Source organism: Melanotaenia boesemani, chromosome 10 (assembly GCF_017639745.1).
Source record: "Melanotaenia boesemani isolate fMelBoe1 chromosome 10, fMelBoe1.pri, whole genome shotgun sequence".
Taxonomy (NCBI): domain Eukaryota; kingdom Metazoa; phylum Chordata; class Actinopteri; order Atheriniformes; family Melanotaeniidae; genus Melanotaenia; species Melanotaenia boesemani.
The window spans coordinates 32,617,894-32,637,651 of NC_055691.1; the positions used below are offsets into that span (position 1 = coordinate 32,617,894).

The 19,758-nt window shown below is 38.5% G+C and overlaps 1 protein-coding gene and 1 long non-coding RNA gene across 5 annotated transcripts in view; one reads left to right on the plus strand and one right to left on the minus strand.

Annotated features, from left to right (window-relative positions):
• brsk2a (BR serine/threonine kinase 2a) overlaps positions 1-19,758 on the plus strand; it is a 162,817-nt gene that overhangs the window by 114,178 nt on the left and 28,881 nt on the right. For all 3 annotated transcript variants that reach the window (XM_041997792.1, XM_041997793.1, XM_041997794.1), the window contains exon 5: positions 15,850-15,966. In XM_041997792.1, coding sequence (XP_041853726.1) covers positions 15,850-15,966 — 117 coding nt within the window. The remainder of the gene's footprint in view (positions 1-15,849; positions 15,967-19,758) is intronic.
• LOC121647954 lies at positions 864-19,739 on the minus strand. Of its 2 annotated transcripts, none has more exons than XR_006011905.1 (3): positions 19,628-19,739; positions 3,367-3,543; positions 864-3,232 (listed from the first exon to the last, which is right to left on the minus strand). It is a non-coding gene; the product is annotated as an uncharacterized LOC121647954 (long non-coding RNA). The 2 variants fall into 2 exon arrangements; XR_006011906.1 differs by having other exon boundaries at positions 864-2,769; positions 3,196-3,543.

A 19,758-nucleotide genomic window follows, 5' to 3' on the forward strand; every position in this document is an offset into this window, starting at 1 on the left:
TATACTGATAATTAAACATCTTAAGAAATTTTACTGTGACAACAAAAGTAGAAATAGACCTTATCCCAACAGGCAAAGAAAATAGACACAAGGATCAATGAGTTAAGTACATTTATTCATGTAATAAAGTAATAAAATGCAGTGCAGTGAACAATAGTTCAGTAAAAGAACACAATCACTTTGCAATAAGGCAAGATCGCATACAGTTTTGATAACAGAAACTAAACTGACTGTAATCTGGGGTGTGACCGGTGCAACAAAGTTACGTTGGGACGAAGATGTAAAAGGTGAATACAGCACATTTTATTTACACAAACATGGAACATAGAATAACCTGGAACAAAGGAAAAACATGTGTTGGGGTTAGTGAAACTGCTGAAATAAATACACAAAGGAATTAACAAAACCCTATATAAAACCCACCGAGTGAAACCAAAAGAATGTGCAGAACTCGGCGAAACTAAAACCAAACAAAAGAGCAGCAGATCCATAAACTAATGTGACCGTCGTCACAAACAAAAACATCCTAAACTAGCCCAACACCAAACTAAACATAACCACTATGGCAGAAAACAAACTGGAGTGTAGCAAGGCCTGAAACGAACTGAGTGTATTACAAAAAGGTACGTCTAAACTGAACGGACTATTCTACCGTTCCCCATGGGGAACACACACTCGAACAGTCCACCACACCCAAGACCACCAAAAAGCTGCAGCCTGATTGACTGCTTGTTCAGCCAATCAGAGGGGAGGAGACTGGGGTGTGGTGGAATCCATCCAATCCAGACTGAGCTCTGACTCAGGCAATCAGCGGCAGAATGAGCCGCAGCTGCCAGCAGTCGGCAGTGGCCGTAACAGTGTGAGATACTTTGAATTCCAAAAGCCACATTTATTTTCTCCAATCCATAAAAAGTCATAAAATTCATTCAAAAAGGAAAAAACACTAATAAACAATCATACCCAGGAGGCATAACAGAGTCAATTTGGTAGTCATACACCTCTGAACAAATAATGAGCTCCCCAATAATGAATTCTGAAAAGATCCACATTCCTACTGATGTGAATCTTCAATTTAAAATCAATGCTGGTTAACATCTAACCCAATGATTGGTAAGGATATTACAGAATTATGAACATTTCATATAGTTTTTTTTTGTGCTAATGAGCTGCAGACATTACAGAAAGTATAAAATACACAGAATTACATTGTAGCTCATAATAAAAAAGGCCTGTTTTTGAATCTGTACAGTGTTTTTAAGAAGGATTTAATTGGTTGTTTTTCATTAATAATAATATTAAAAAAACACCCACCATACTGCACCCACGCAATAAAACCAGGGTTGATGAATAATAATATTCTAGCAATAATTTGATAAGTTGATAAATCTGACAAGATGTTTAATTCATTTTTTTACTTGCAGCTTTCAGGACTGATGCCACCACTTTTATCAGAAATATTGTGTTTTGCCTCAGGGGGTAAATTTAGTGTTTACCAGTTTGTAGACCAGAGGTAATCAAATATACTTCAGAAGTCTAACATGTCAGCAGGGACTGAATTAGAGTGCTCTTTTGTGTATTTTCTTGTTTGTATGTGTATAGTGTACATATAAATTTGCTGTCTCAGAGCATAGAGAGGCTTTGTTTTCCTCTCCAGAGAATGTGTGCTCCTTGTGGACAAATTGTTATAGTTTTCCAAACTTAGGGAAAAGATAAAACACACAGAAGAAAAACTTACAGATTGTTGGTAAATTAATCCCCATTCTCCAACAGAGGAAAAGGATGAATTCCTTTAGCACTGCATTTTATTTTTGTTGTTCCACAACAGAGCACAGGAACAGAAAAATGTATTCAGTTTATACCTTGACCCCAGGAAAATATTGAATTGAGGCTCAAAAACAACACTTCACAACCTTTTATTTATTTTTTTACAGGACAATGCATCGCTTTACAGCAGCATTTTGCTTAACAGTACCGCATCACACGTTAGCAACTGGATATCAACACACTGGTCATTTAGAACGAGCACTGTGAAGCCCGAGAGGACATTATGGTAGGAACTGAGGAACAGAAAGTGAGAAAGGGACAGAGCAAGCGATGAAACAAGAGTCAACATCAGACTTATTCCCGGAGAAAGAGACAGTAAGCATGACAGATGCAGCTCATGGCCATGAACTGTTACTACTGGGGCTGTTTTCCAGCCAGTTAGCTCTTAATAATCAACTGTGCATTTCCAGCATAATTTTTAAAGGGAATGTGACTTTTCTTACCTTTCATGCATAATCTTGTTTTTCCTTTTCATGATGTGTGCTGGTGTCCTTTTGAGCAGATCCCCCTTGCAAAAGAGACATTGATCTCTATGGAATTTTAATCCGGTTAAATAAAGGTTAATAAAAAAAATTATAGTTTGGTTAATAAATTCTGCATAAAATGGACGTGAATCCAAGTCAGTAATATTCCCTGTAAGCTGATGCTAGCAAATGGGTTAGCATAACATTAACAACAAGGCCAGAATTAAAGAGATTTGTCATCTAATTGTACAGCTTCATTTCCATAATTAGAGATACTTTCTATTCATGTATGCTTTATAGATGGAGCAGTTTCATGTTGACAGTTGCTATTAAATAACAATGCCACTGTGGAAGCTGTTACACACAAACTACTTATTGTTGCATCAGTATTACTTTACACTTTACCAGTCAATCCTGCAATGATGCACTTAAGTTCACTTAATGTCAGAGCTGTTGATCAAGTAGTTAATGGATTTGATTTCTGAAAGAAACAAACAATTCAAGATAACTGGCTTTCCATAAACAATAGAGCAAAACTATCCCATCTAAATGAATAAACATGAGAAATCTTGCAGTCTCATCAACTTCTGTAAATAATGCCTGATAATAACTCTGAGAAGAACAGATTAGGCCAATTAGAGGAAAGCATCTGGGACTTTAAACTGAGATCATGCACCTACATAGATTATCATGGCTCTCTTACAAAAAGAGTCACAAGCACATTTTTCTGTCCTGTTTCACTTTGGTACCATCTTCATGTCTTAGCTTCTCAAATCCCTTCACTAACACTCTTAGAAAATGATGCCTTGTAAATTTATCATGAGGATTATTTTTTAGAGTTGCTTCGCTTGCTCACCCTCCTCCCAACATCAATTAAGGGCAAACAGACAGACACAACCCTTCTCACCTCTCTTGCATCCCCACTAATGAGATCCCAGCATCCCCTTAAAAAAGAAAAAAAAAGAGAGCGCAAGAGAGAACGAGAGGGGGTTTTAGTGATCATTTCTTCCATTTCTGCTCATCAGTGCAGGGGACCTGCATAGGCCATTAGAAGTGCTGCTCTTTCTCTGTGACTCACCATGCAGGGTTGAGCATGTTTGTTGGGGGGGCGGTGGGGGTGTAACACACGCTTCTCATACATTTTTTTGAGCATACCTCCCGTTTTTGCTTCTTCTTATTGCCTCATGCTTCCGTCCTCCACCTACGTCTCCCCAAATATCTCTCTTGGGCCAGATGGATTCAAGTCTGTATATGACTGAAAAAGAATGAAGAGAGAAAGGATAGTTATGACTCAGTGTTTCCTGCGTCTGATTCAGACGCCACTCTGATTCGGATTTATTGTCTTTTATATGGATGGAGGGAAAGTCACAAAGGGTACTAACAGAGGCAGGAAAGGATCCATTATTTAAAAAAATGCATAATGAATTTGGAGGAAGTGAAGGGAAATTATTGTGTGTTAAATATCAGAATCGGCCTCCACGTGACGGTGTCTCTTCCCCTCTTTTCCTCCGCATGGGTGGAGATAGCCCGACAGTCTTGCTAGATCCAAGACATGAGCGCAACCCATGCACTATGTTACCGAGTTTAGTTAAAATTTCTCTTTCAATTCTTCAGTTGAGACAATCAGATCAGTCGAGTGCTGAGCTGTGGAGCTGCTTCAGATTCACTTTGTTTCTCAATAACAGAGTGGATGCTTCAAAGATGTAATCACTATATTGAAGACATTTCATTTTTATGTTCACCTGAGGATTTCCAATAACAACATCTTGTCAGTCTTGACATTTAACCAAGTGCACAGTTTTTACACACTCGAGAGAAGTCAGCGTGACAGTTGGCCATTATTGCAAACACCCACCAGAGACACATATTGCTTGAAAATAACACCGTTTCTTGAATACTTGATAAGTAGCTTCTTTGATTTTTTTTTTTTTCAACCAGTGTTTATCAGTATTTGCAAAAAGATTTGTTAAAGTTAGAGAAAAATAATAAAATATGACTCAAGCCTACCATTAAACAATATCTGTGTATTTACCATCTTTTCCTTTGCCATGCTTGCCAATAGAAAATGATGCATGCTCTGAATTCTACTATGAATCCCAGTTTTCAGTGCTTACATTCCTAGAGGAAGATCGATTCAGAATTTAAATTAGTTTTAAATATACTGAATAAAAAGTTCCAAATAGAAAATAACCGCTTGTTATAACACTTACCATGACAACTGGCAACAGAGAACATAGTCTCATTGTTGTATTTGGTTTATTCTACATGTGTGATGGATTTCTTCTTTATTAAATATGTCTGCAGATCCCGTCAGAGTTAACCTTTCTCTTGTTGCAAAACTGCATATGCACCAATTTAAATTTGATTCCAGAAGCAAGTTTGAAAAACTTTGGGACGGGGGTAATTGAAGACTGGATAACTTATAGTTCTCAAAATAAACCCCCTCCTAGAATATAGTACCCCTAAAATATTATTTGGAATGGGTAACTGTGTCCAAACATTTGACTGGCACTATGTCTAATAATTGGTTATCCAGCAAGTAGCAGTAGCTTGATTAGATGTAAAAGAGCTTGTCAGGGAAGCTTTGGTAGTACAGATGGGAAGATGCTCCCACCTCTGTCAAAGTAGGGCATTATTTTGCAACATTCTTAGTACCAGTTTGAATAAATAAGGGATTTAAATTAAACATTATTTCATTCTGCTTTTATTTACCTTTTACACTGCATCTTGACTTTTCTGAAAAGTCATCCAGCAATCAGACAATAACTGTTGGGATCATGTGTAATAAATTGCTTATTGAGTATTGAAAATGACCCTGCTGCCTAGAAAGTTGATGTGTTTTACAAATGAGAAGCAATATGCTGTATCTAGGATTGTAGCAGAGCAACTGAGTGTAAAATAACCAACATTACTAGTGGCTGACATGCGCCAAAGCCTAAGGAGGAAACCTATAAGGGGGCACAGTCAACACTCTTTGATTAATTCACTATTTACAAATGCCAGTCTGTCCACAGCTGAACTTTCTTCCCATCCGACACATTCTTCTGTAATCAAGAAAGTGCAGCGCAATTCTGATTAGCTAATTATCCTGCAGCCGACAAAGTCTGTCTGCCAAGGTCACGTTAGGGTGTGTCCAAAAAGTGTGTTCAAGTGTCCTTTCTTGAGGGCTCTGAATAAATCATAGTCTTTATTAAAAACTTTGGATAGCTTTAACATGCAAGACATCATTTTGTACACACATATACACAGATATATGTTTAACCCTGTCTGTTCTGTTTTATTATTGTTTTTCAGTTTTTTGGCTTTTCCCTGTCAGCTCTGTACCCTATTTCCTTGTGAGACCAACCATTCCTCCCAATCTCCCAGAGATTTGCACCTATTAAAAGAGAACCATGTCCTTAAAAACTTAGAGCTTAATCATACATGTCCATGCTTGCTCTTATCCCGGATACTGTGATTTGCACATCATTGTCACTACCTACATGGGTGCCAACAAAACACCTGTTCCAGAAGTCGCATTAAGCCCACGCAGGGACATAATCGCGCACATCATCCATAACCACCTTGCTCCTGTCTCTCCCACACATTAGGTCCGTTATTGCTCCCTGTCAGTGGGCTTAGAGAGTTACATGCATCAATGGAGTCATGCAGCATGGCACCGAAACTCTGAAGAGATAAAAAATAGTGGCAGATGTGTGTGCAGATAAAAGGAAATGAAACAATCCTCAAATTATTTCGAGACAATTATAAATGTCACGTTTCCATCACATTTACACATGGATTTTTATTATTTGAAGCCTTCCAGGGTTTCTTTTACATCAAAATGTTCTACCTTTTTGTTCCACAAAAGGAAATATGCACACAGTATTAAACTCAGCTGCAATTTCTAGGTTGGAAAAATAAGCCAATAAAGAATAAACTGCCTCCAAAAGCAAGTAAATCCCCTAATATATACCCTTATGTTAAAATGCCCAATTTTATAGCAGAAATAAACATGTTTAAAGATTAGAACAGAAAACAGTTCTGGTGTCTGTAGTTATTTTTGTCCTTTTTAAATAGGTGATGCAGTTTTGGATTAAATGAAAGAAAATAATTTCAAGGTCTGCAATATTAAGGCAGCTTTGACTGAGAAGTTGGTATTATGTCTTTTTTACAATGCGGTTGTAGCCTTGGGTTCTGAATCAGATTTCTACTGTATTTAGATGGAATTTCACTACATTTTATGCCTTCTTATAAAAATCTATTTTCATCTTTAAATTCTTTTATTCTGTTTATGTCTGGTTAATTGTCATGTTTCATTCTCTGTAAGTTCTCTGTCAACAGAAGCCTAGACTCCTGGCTTTTAGAGGCTTAGTTTGTTGACTTTTATAAAGGAGTTTTCCTGATGACTGACTACCTGCCAGCAGAAAAGTTGTAGCCTGTCAACACTACAGCTGATGGCTGCTAAACACCTGCAGTAGTGATCTAAATTCATTCTCTGTTCAGTTTATATTCATAGTCTGAGGTGGAAATCTTGTCTCCTCATATTGTCATTTTCATATATTTATTTATTAATTTGTTTTTAGTTTTCTACATAGATGATGGATGGTTGGATATATGGGCACAAAGATGATGCATAAAGACAGAGAGAGGGGGTGTAGGGATGGATGGATGGATGGATAGATAGCTGCTCTCCTTTATATCCGTCTATAGATTTCACACAATGTCAACATTAATCTCCACTGAATCCTTAAACTGTTAAATATCCGACTTTCCATCCTACCTTCAGCTTTAATAAAGAGACACAAATAACAGAACTTAGGTTAACCAGACATGATTTTACCAAATTTTGACAGAAGGACCAATTTCTAAAAGTTATGTTTTTTGACATACAAATATCAGGCCAATGATGTTTTTCCCTACTTTTAATGCTGTGCCAATGACAGTACGGTTGACTGACTTTGCAAACGGGAAAAATTCATGTTGAGAAGTGATTGAATGGTAAAATGGAAATGGGATTAGTAAAAGGGGTTTTAAAAAATGAACTGGGTTTAAAGAAAAGTGAAGTAGGAGGTTGGTTTATGGTGCTTAATTTAGGGCATGGTCATTGAGGTTGTATAGGGATGGTTATAGTAGTAACAGGTAGGAAAGTGAATGAGAAGTAAAATTTGGCTTTAGTACAACACAGAAAAATGGCTTTGAAGAGGAAAAAATATTGTCAACACCCAAGTATGTGGAATAAGAGATAAAATGACAAAATCTAACTTTATAATTAGCCGTCCTGATCTCTCTTACTTAACGGATGGATAACTACTTACAGAGGAATTTAGCATCTCTGGCACCATGTATTAGATACCTGATGTGGTTGTAGGTTTTTACTACCGTTGCTGCTCTTGCCCTCCAATGCTTTCCTGCCAGCTTGTTTGTGTATTCTGCCTTGAAGATTTGTTGTTCATCCCATCATCCCTTGTCAAACTCCTCTGGATTTAGAGAAAATGCTGGGTTGCACACACAGCTATGGCACAACAAAGCAAACAGTTTGTTTTTTACAGTCTAGCTGTCATTGTAATCCCACTTTTTAGTTACTGCATCACATGCAACAATGCATTAATACCTCAGTGTTGCTCAGAAATCCAGAGGAATAGATGGGAATGCCTCAGATTGCACAAGGAGTGCTTTCACAAGTAGGCACTGTTGAAGGGGAAACAGTTTGATGTTCTGTTTAAATTTAAGACATATTAGAGGTGACTACTGATGTGTGTATATAATCATTGTGATGAGACATTAAGTGCAGTTCTGTAGCTATGCAACATTTAATTATTATTTTAAATTAATATTAAATATTTCACCATCATCTTTAAACCTTAAAATACTATGTGGAATTTTACTGTGATTAAAAAAAAGAAGGAAAAAAGCATGTGATGTGACAAATAAAAGGACATGTTGCTTTGTTGTTAGGAAATCAAATAAATAATAAATAAATATATATAATATTATTAATAATAATAAATGTTAATAATAGTAAATTACTGCATTTTTATTGCCCTACCAATGTACATAATGTAGATACAAACAATTCATTAGTCAGTTGCATCATCTTGGATGTCTTCTTTCTTTCTTTTTTTATCCTCTAGGTCAGTTTTTCAGTAAATGACACCATTGTTTGACACATTTTAGTTCCAGTGTGGGCTATGGAGTTACATCCAAAACCTCCTATTTCCAGTCCCCATTGTTTGAACCACACACTGAAACTCAGGACCATGACATATGCCAACCCTTATACCTGGAATCAGCTACAAGGCTGCTTGTTTCACCAAAATGAGTTTAAATGCATTTCAAACATCCTAGATGTGGAAACATCTGGCACAGTGTTTACAACACCAACATTGCTTTTGTTAGTGTAAAGCCAAAGCTAAATAAAGTTTTAAAAAGCAACAGTGAGCAAAATTCCATGTCCTTTTTCACTGATGAGATGGATTTTTACAGCACTTTTGTCCATACCTGCAGAATTGATCTAAAACACAGTACAGTGTCTTTAGGCACACATTTCATCAGTAGGGTCCATTTTGAGACCTGACATTTAATATTTACTACTGTTTTAGGTACAAGCCATGTATGGTTGTTGTGTATTTGCCACATATGGACAACAGCATAATATATTTATATCCATACACTATCTGAATTTAAACAGAGTTATAGGTATTTGAAAAGTATTTGAGGCACAGCATTGACTTCTGCTGGGTACTTTGTCTGTATTTTCCACATATTTCCCAGCAATTTCAGTGTTAGATTTTTTTTCTATATGGCTAAATATATGAAGATTAGAAAAACTTGGATGGAAACATTAGCAATTATACTCTGTCTCATGGGCTGGTCTTGATGTGAGCTATTGCCAACAATTGAACTTTTGTTTCTTGAGAAGAAAACTTTTTGGATGCTTGAAAGAAAAGGACACAAACTCAAAAAGTAGTTAAATGTAGCTCTGTTGCTGAAAACAAAACAAAGGCCATTTTAGCTTTTTCATCCCTCATTACTACTGATACATAATTAACCCCATGGGCTAATGAAGAGTTGTGCCTACCACATTCAAGTCAGCAGTCAGAATACTGTCCTCTTTTGCTAATGTGTTAAAATGTTACCCTAAGGGTTTCTTCTTCTTCTTCTTCTTTTTCTTTTTCTTTTTTTTTTTCTCTCTTCTTTTTTGGTAAATGGTAAATGAATGTGCTTGGGTTTTTTTTCTAATTGGGTCAGCAGAAGCCCCAAAAAGTTTTAGAACAAAAATGAAAGATAGAAAGAGGAGGACGACATTGAGGTGCCTGAGGCTACATCATTGCATTTCAGCTTGTAACGATGGTAAAACCTACTCAGGATAACAATCACAATACGGCAGTTTTACTGCCCCACAAAACTAAATAAACAGGTGTGCTGTTTCTCTGGCATTTTAATGTCCAAAAGATGCATTTCAGCCATTGCTCTTTTTAGTTTTAATTGTTTTGGTGCAGCTAATTAGTTCCATATATCTTAGTGCAGTAGCAGGCTTAACGAGAAGCAATGTTAAAACATGTTGTGTGTCAAATGTGTCATCATGGGAAAAGTATATTTTCCTTAACAGCTTATCGCCATAAACATGCCTGGGGTATTACAGAGATGTTTAGTCTCAGAGGAAAGACTCATTATAAGCCTTTGTAAAACAGGACATATCAGCAAAATATGTGCAAATGATCACAAGCAATTCAAATGTATTTGTAAGTTTGCAAGTACCTTGCCTAACAAATCCCTGGGGTATGAATCTCACTCGTATAGCATGTGAAGTTTGTAGACACACATGATCCCTCTGCATTACAGCGAAACATTGCAAGTGTTTAGTGCAGTGAACTGTGAGGCCTGTGCCACAGACCGAGTCAGAACTGAGCAGTGCATGTTATTGTATGTGCTAACTTGATGAATGGACAAACTTAGCCTTAAATAGTGTCCCTCTTTAAGTATGTGTTTTTGTATTCCATATGGGATAAACATAGCACTATCATTCACTTTGTTTTATTATTATTATAGAAAGCAGCTGTAAAAAAAAAAATATATATATATATATATATATATATATATAAAGGCATTTTTCATTTCCCTCATGCTGTTACAAGATATTGCGGCTACAAGGCCCATTTTCTGCAGAAGATTACTGTAGTAAAGCACAGGGTAATGTGTCAGAGGCGGATTTAAGTCGTATTACAGATACAAGCATCTTGATTATCAATAAAACATTCAGATGCAATTTTTCTACTTGGTGCCGACACTTGCTAAGTATTCTATTAGCTTTCTCTCTTTTGTGGATCAAGTCTTTAGTTTTGGCTCTGTTTTGGAAAAGATAGCTTAGTAAAAAGTTGGATTTAAAAGATCATGGCTTAGGTTTTATCTTTGCAGCTGAGGATAATTTCAGATACAACTTTCAACGCATAAGATTCAGCTTAGATGGTCTTCTCTGTCTGCCTGGAGAAGTTGTCTCTACCAGTATATCCTGTAGTAACACTGATATCAGCCATGTTGTGTATGACACTGCTAACCTGAAGGAGGCTAATATTGCGTTACCCCTAAGATGCCCTCTTCAGCCATTGTTTCACACTCATTGCCCTTGAGCATATTAGTAAATGTTTGTTCCTTCCTCGTGCACTTGACAATGTTAGTTAAAACTCTCAGGCTACTGACACCACCATCAAATGATGACAGTGTGAACTGAAAGAGGTTGTAGCCTGAGGAGAACTGTTTTAGATGCTATCTATGTTTTATTTCAATTATAGGAGAGATCACAGAGGCTGCCAGCATGATAACAAACCCACTGACTGCTAATCCCTCAGGAAAGGAAGCAAGTTGATGTCATCTGAGGTTAAATGTCCATTGTGATGAGGCATTCTTCAAAGGCACATTCAGTCATTGTTCTTTTGCTTCTTTCTGTCATTAGGCTAAAGTAAAGATGAAAGTATAGCTCCATGACATCCTGACATCCCTGTGCCTTAGTAACCCCCAAAACTGCTGTGTAAAAGTTTAGTCGGCCTTTGTTATAATGATGAAGCATTCTCTTCAATATTTTCCAATATTTAGTGTATCATTTGTGTTGTGTGATTTTTTTTCTTTTTTTCTTTAATTGTTTTGATCTTCTTGGTGAAAGAAGGATCATGCAAAAGATTTTAGCCCTAACACAGTGTTAATCAAGGGTTTAAACCTTTTTAAGCTAGTTAGGACTGTCTATATGCATAGTCATCCTTAGGAAGTCATGTAATTCAAATTATGTAACTCCTCTAACTTAAACCTCATCAAAACTATTAGCAACATTGGAATCCCATAAGTAGCTGCCCAGCACTTTGAAGAATTATTATTATTAATACCCAAAACAGAAAACGTTTACAGCTAAATAAAAAATAAAAAAAAACATTCTGAGAGAGCTGCAGAATGTGCTCATTGTGGAAAAATTGTTTTAGCTTTCAGAACTTTGGAAACAGATAAAGCACACACCAGAAAAGAAAAAAATGTTCAATTTATACCTTGGCCCCAGGAAAATATTGAAGTGAGGCTGAGGAATTTCCCTTCACAACTTTTTTTTTTTTTCCACCCTGCGGATAAAACACATTTCCGCTGCTTGTATTCGTGATCCTGTTCTTTCAGTCACTACCATTGGTGAGGGTAGGAACGTAGATCGACCGGTAAATAGAGAGCTTTGCCTTTTGGCTCAGCTCCCTCTTCACCACGACAGACCGATGCAGAGTCTGCATCTCTGACGCCACACTGATCCGCCTGTCGATCTCCCACTCCATCCTTCCCTCACTCCTGAACAAAACCCTGATAAGTGAACTCCTCCACTTGGGGCAGGACCTCATTGCCTACCCGGAGAAGGTACTCCACCCTTTTCCAGCTCTAATGAGAGCTGAAGAGCATGGCCAAATGAAGCCAACAGAACCACATCATCCACAAAGAGCAGAGACCCAATCTTGAGGCCACCAAACCGGATCCCCTCAACACCTCGGCTGCGCCTAGAAATTCTGTCCATAAAAGTTATGAACAGAATCGGTGACAAAGGGCAGCCTTGGCGGAGTCCAACCCTCACCGGAAACGACTCTGATTTACTGCTGGTGATGCGAACCAAGCTCTGGCACCGGTTGTACAGGGACCGGACAGCTCCATGCAATGCTGCAGAGGCGTGTCAGCCAAGACAGCCCTACAGCATCCAGAGCCTTAAGGAACCCTGGGCGGACCTCATCCACCCTTGGGGCCCTGCCACTGAGGAGCTTTTTAACCACCTCAGCAACCTCAGCCCCAGAGATGGGAGAGCCAACACCAGGGTCCCCATCGGAAGACGTGTTGGTGGGATTGAGAGGGTTTTTGAAGTATTACCTCCACCGCCTCACAACGTCCCGAGATGAGGTCAGCAGCCCCCCATCCTCACTGTACACAGTGCGGATGGAGCACTGCTTTTCCCTCCTGAGCCGCTGGATGGTGGACCAGAATCTCCTCGAAGCCGCCCGGAAGTCATTCTCCATGGCCTCTCCAAACTCCTTCCATGCCCGGGTTTTTGCCTTAGCGACTGCCAAAGCTGTGTTTCGGTTAGCCTGCCGATACCCATCAGCTGCCTCTGGAGTCCCACAGGTCAAAAAGACCCGATAGGACTCCTTCTTCACCTTGACAGCATCCCTTACTGCTGGTGTCCACCAACAAGTTTGGGGGTTACCGCCACGACAGGCACCGACGACCTTGTGGTCACAGCTGCAGCTGGCCGTCTCAACAATAGAGGCACGGAACACAGCCCACTCAGACTCAATGTTCCCTGTCTCACCCGGGACGTGGTTAAAGCTATGCCGGAGATGGGAGTTGAAGCTCTTCCTGACAGGGGACTAGACCCTCACAACACGCTTGGGTCTGCCAGGCCTGACTGGCATCCTCCCCCACAATCTTAGTCAACTCACCACCAGGTGGGGATCAGTTGACAGCTCCACCTCTATCTTCACCCGAATCCACTGGTGTTATATTAAGCAACCTTTTGTTTTTAACAGTAAAACACGGGATGTGACAAAGTTCACCAATGTTCCCGGATGTTGCTGCTCTGCCCTGCACCTGTAAAGAATCCTTTAAAAAATTTCTGGGAGCAGGCACTGATCCCGATCACCCCCACAATCTAATAACTTGTTTCTTATTCCATTTCAGAGATTTCCTGAAATGTTATGTTGCTAACAGGCAGACAGACAGACAGACAAAGCAATGCTGCCAAAAACATAACCTCTATCTTGGTGGAGGTAATATGTGCCTGTCAACCAAATCAGCACGGCAATCCAATTTTCAGTTTGACAAAACAAGATCTTACAAAATGTCAGATCAATACAGCTACTCTTTTTGCATTATTCAGAAGAATTTTTTCAACAACACAAAATGTTTTGATTTTGTTACTTTGGTGATCATACTCCCAATAGGAATATTTACCAAAATTAAGAAAATCATGGCCAGACCATGGCCATGGACCTTTACTTCTGGGGCCAATTAGCTAATACCAATCAACTGTGCATTTCAAATGTATATTTTTGTTAGAGAAAAAATATGGCTTTCCTTACCTTCCATGCATAATCTTGTACTTTGCAAATATATTTCCTTTTCATGACGTTGGCTGCTGTACTCTTGACCAGATCCTCCTTGCAAAAGAGATATTGATCTCAATAGGATAGTAACTTGGTTAAATAAAGGTTAATGAAAAACAAATCCTGATAGTTTGGTGAATAAATTCTGCATAAAATGGAAGTGGATCCAAGTCAGTAATCTTCCCTGTAAGCTAATGCAAGAAAATGGGCTAGCGTAACTTTAACAGGCCAAGAATTAAATAGATTTGTCATGTAACTGCACAGCTTCATTTTCATAATTGGAGATACTTTCTATTCATGAATGCTTTATAGATGGGGCAGTTTCATGTTGGCAGTTGCTAATGGATAACAATGCCACTGTGAGAGCGGTTACACACAACCTGCTTATTGTTGCATCAGTATTACTTTACACTTTACCAGTCAATCCTGCAATAATGCACTTACATTCATAAAGTGCTTTTATGAAGACATAGCAGGCTCTGCAGAAGTAGAGCACTGTTGTATTGTTAAATTACAGTATTTGAATATAACTGTAATTGACAACTCATCAGAAGAACACATTTCTTGAAACATTACATTAAAGATGACTGGTTCATAAAAATGTATAAATTTGTGGTTATGGTGTGTAATGGTGTGTTTGTGGGAAAAAAAGCATTATCAATTACATAAAAAATTATATCATTTCAACTGTTCAGGGGGGAGCTGGACTGGCCATAGTTTGGGCTTGTGTTGCAATCAGTGGTATAGTTACCGTTTCCCCAAATGTGTCAATAGATGGAAGGAGAAATTTTCAATATATTCTCCCTCACAGCCACATGAAGAAAAAATTCTATATTGAACTCAAATGAGAAATTCATATAAGTCTATCAATGAATAGAAATGGAAACTTCATACATGAAGAAAAGGCAAAGGGAGGTTTTCCACCGACATTCCCAGGAGTTATTCATTACCTAGAATCTTTACCAGAGTGAAAAAATTCCTGATAATCTGCTTTATCAGATTTCCACCGTATTGCTAAATATGGGAAAATTTATTCTAATGGCTGAAAACACCTTTTTAATACAACCCAAAAAGGGTGCCTAAACTTTTGCCTTGGGCCCATTTGTTTGACCCCCCCACCCCCTCCCCTTACGTTTTTTAAGCGATGTTAAAGCAATCTTTTGGCACATTTTCAGGACATCTCTTACTTGTTTGGGTATTCCTCATAATAGAAATTTTAATTGAAACTGTGCCCAAATTTTTGCCTGCCACTTTAAAAAGAATATGGATATGACAGATGGGTAGATATCAGAGTACATCCACTTACACATTTAGTGTCTACAGTAGCCATCAGCCTTGGCAGACATAAGGGCAGAACCACATGCTGTAATACAACCTTCAACCCTGGAAGAGATGCTAAATGCACAATAAAACACTAAATCCAGTCCTCTTTGAACACTCATCAAAATTAAGACTTTAACCTCCAACTCAGCAACAGCATACATGACATAAGAAAGTTATTCCTCCCAGTGGTCTCTTTTAAGGAGGACGATGATGTCCGCTAGATATTATCCCCCTTGCTGTGTTTAGTGTTAATGAATGGCAGCTAATGAACACCGCTGCTGCGGTGGGCTCCCCTTGATGCCCTTTTCTCAGCAAGTTGGCTGGTGGCTGTCTGGGAGATGAGGGGAAGGGAATGAGCGCTGAAGATCGAGGGAAACAGAGGAAGAAAGGGGCACAGCAGGGGGCTGTCACATATTGTACCATCCCAGCAATGAAGTGGGAGCTCTGTAGTTTCAGCATGAAGATCAAAGAGAGTAGAAGGGCGATCAGTATCAGGTTGAAGATGCATCCTTTATTTACAGCTGTGTACAGGTGTTTGATAGATCCTTGAGTAAACTTTTGTTTCACCCCATTTTTTTAACATATTACAGGCGCTGTCCTTTTTCTCCAACTGCACCCTTTTATTTTTTCATATCACTGTCTTTCAGCCACAGGGATCTAAAGCCAGAGAACCTGTTGCTAGATGAAAAGAATAACATCAGGATAGCAGACTTTGGCATGGCATCCCTTCAGGTTGGAGACAGTCTGTTGGAAACCAGCTGTGGGTAAGTACTGTCAAAAATACTGTCATCCCATGCATTATATCCCCCACTGCTGGAATTTAGAAGGCTATAAAAATGTTCTGAGGGTAGTAATATGTCCTAGTAGGAGAGGAGGTTGAACAAACAGTCTGCAGAACTGAAATAAAGATGTGAAGCAACATAAAATGATGAGGGAGCTAACACTCCACTGTTTTCTGAGCATCTATATTGTGCAGTGTTGATCTCTTCAGAAGAAGCTTCCTCCATCTCTTTCAAAGTGTGCTATTTGTCTGTAAGCAGTGCCAGGACCATGGCCACACATTACTACTCTCCATATTCTACTAGCTCACTCAAGTTTTATGATCTAGTGTTCACGATCACACCAGGCCTATCAACCCAACAACTATAATGAAATGGCTTGAAGGAAAGTCACATCCAGAGTCTGATGGCTGCAATGAAAAGAGCCCTACGCTCCCTATACTTTATGAGTGTTTTTTCTTTGAACTCTAAAGTATAATGAAGTATGGATGATAAAAGTTTGCTTTTAGATTCATAATACCAGTGCCAGCAAGGATTAACAGAGATATGCAATTGCTGCACAGTTTGTGCGTGTATTTGTTTTTTGTGTCTTAGTGTGGATTACTTAAAAGGAGTATTTGCTTTGTCATTATGTATGACTGTCCTTGCTAGGTGAGGATAGAAAGGCCCTGTGACATCTGCCTTCAGCTCATTTTGACTCTGTACAGATTAAAATGCTAATCAGCTGCAACTACACACAATCCAGAAAGCACACATGCTCACATCGCACAGGCGGGACTTAGTTTATCCCCGACCTTTAAAACCCTCTGTCCTGTCTTTGGTTGGTTCTCTCCCTGTCTGCCCCTCTTTATCTAACACCCTCCCTTCATATGCATGCTCATTTCAGTGTGTTTATGCAGGCACATGCATCCAGCTGAAACTGTTGCATAATTTTTTTTCCAGCAGTAGCAGTAATGCCTAAGCTCTCATGACTCATCGGTAGAGATCAGGCCATCTGTATATGTATTACAACTAATGCAAATGAGATGGGCAAAACAAAGGTATTTTTCATTGTTTCTGTTTCCCAAAAAGCCATATGTATTAGCTCTCACTCAGCAGTATTCTGGAGACCAACTCTACTTCAATATGTTCTGCTGCCACTCTGAGCAGCCTTTTTTTCCAATCCAGGTGCAGTGCATCTGCTCATTCCCCCTGTGTGCATTTAAAAAGTGCTAAAGGTACTTGTTGCAGGTGGGACATGGAGATGTCTTACAGAGGTGCAGACGCATATACCAAAAGTTTTTTTCTCTCTTTGTTTTGTTTTTTTTGTTTGTTTTTCCCCCACAGTCAGTCCCATCATTATTCTGTTTGCAGGCATGTTTTAGAAAACACCGTTTGTGTATGTATGTGTCTGCTGGTGTCTAATACATGTGTCACACACACTGTAATTGTGGTTATTGATTATTCATGCTCCTTTGACTGTCCCATCTCTAAGTGCAGATATGACAGTTTTTAATTAAACACATTTATCTGGGTCCCCTCTCACCATGCAGCAGTCTGACACAAATGTATTCCATTTGCTTTGGGTAATGGAGCTGAGTGGAGATGAGACTTGCCTCAGGTAGAGAAGAGGAAGGCTTGGAGAACATTCAGTACATAAATACATGTAACATCCAGATGTAAGCACATACAAACATGGATTCAAACAATCTTTTTCTATGTCTAAACAAGCTCAGCTGTGTGTTCAACCATGCTTGCTGTTTATTTACTGTAATATTGTTGCAACGATTAAAGTTTATTGTCTTCTACATCTCAGATGAATAACTCAATATCACCAAGTGCATCAGTATTTCTTCTTTTACTGTTTTTATGAGTTCACATCCTCCACAGCATTCTGTGTTGGACCTGTAATCCTAATAAACCCAATGAATACATGTGGTCCTGACATGTAGTTGCACTTAAACAGTCTGATAGTGATGTGCTCTTCAGTTTAAGGAGTCCATTTCATACACATTTACAGGCTTCTATTCAACAAACTGTTTACATTTCCTATGACTTCAGACTCCAGCGTTTCACCTTTGGATGGGTCAAAATGCAGCGTGTATCCTAATGTGTTTTCCTTGCTGTAAATAGCTTTTAAACCTTTAAATATGGAGCCACTGTTCAAAACCTGGCACAGCATTGATATCATTAGTGTGATACTGTATTTTGATATATATGTAGCATCATCTAATCGACTACTTTTGTAATTCTTACCTCTTTCATTTTTCCAGATTAGAGACTTTGTAAAGAAACAGTTCCCTCTTTTGAAATCACTACCACTAATTTGATTAATTCTTCCTCTGTATCTCTATGATTTAATTAAAAGTCCTTCACAGAATTCACAACAAATGCTAAATTAGATTCTCAGAAGTAAACCCCCTGTGTATAATGAAGAACTCTAAATCTTGAAGTTGTATAAAAAGTATGTAAAGGCAAACTAAAAGTAAAGATGCAATCAGAGAATCAACACATCAAGCTTTCTTCACTGTGGGACTGAAATATGAATTCATTACAGATGAGCCACAAAAATGAAAAAAATAAAAAATAAATAAAACTCCCGTGTTTCTATTGAAGAAGACCTCAGTAGCATTTGCAACAACCTCTCAGGGTGGAAGCGGGATAGAGTATTTGGCAAAGATGCATCCGCATTTCACAGCAAATGACACAAAAGAATTATTTATGAATGAGTCCAGGTTGGAGATTTTGCTGAAGTTACAGCAGAGTGTATTAATTAGACTGGTGAGAGAATGATGCCAGTATATCAATCCTACTATGAAACATGTTGGTGGGAGCATTCAGGTCTCTGTCTCTTTTGCCTATTCACACCTCAAAGCTTTGCAAGAACTTTTTGAAGATCAACAAGACCACAGAGTGCTGTCTGTCATGGACTTTTCTCCACAGTCATCTGACATAAACCCCTCTGAAACTGTGAAATGTTGCATTTAAAGACTGAGAAGCCAAACTTTCCAGACTCTTCAGCTAGCTCTTTGGAATATTGTTAGATGATGATGGGTTGTTTGAGCAAACTTGCTGAACCTATTTAGCTCTGTTCTGTTAATTTTCAAATGTCAAATTTATTTATTGGATAGGGACAAGTATGTTTCATGAGTCATGTCACACACTACAGCATTTTAGCCAAGGCTAATTCTCAATGCTCGTCCCTAGTTAGACTTTAACAAAAAACACAGACAACAGTGACTATACACAATACAACACATACACCATTCTCACCTATTTAACACCCACACAGAAAATTACACTTTTAAAAATGAGTACAGTCCTGGTTTTTCTTTAGCCAGTTCTTAAGCCTGGAGGTAAACCTTTTAAAGTCAGATGTGGTCTTAATGTCAGATGGTAGTGAGTTCCAGAGCTTAGAGCTCTTAACAGAGAAGGCTGTCTGTCCAAAGCTAGTCCTGCAGTATGGGACTTTACTGTTTGTGCCACTTCTCGTGACTGCTGCTGTTTTGTCTCTCAATAAATGTACTTAGTGGCTCAGGTGCTAAATGATGAATACATTTGTGAATACAAAACTCGAAATTCTTGATGTTTTTCAAAAATCCAATTACACATCAAGTTATTACAAAAAAAAAACTTTTGTTCTAATAGTAAAATAATTTGAACTCACCTCCAACAGACAGCTAAGTTGCTCATTTCCAGTCTGTACCTTAACAACCTAAAGCCATTGCAAATAATGACTTTATGTTCATGCAGATTCAAGCTGAGCCTTGCAGTTGCAGTGCTCATGAGGCATAACTA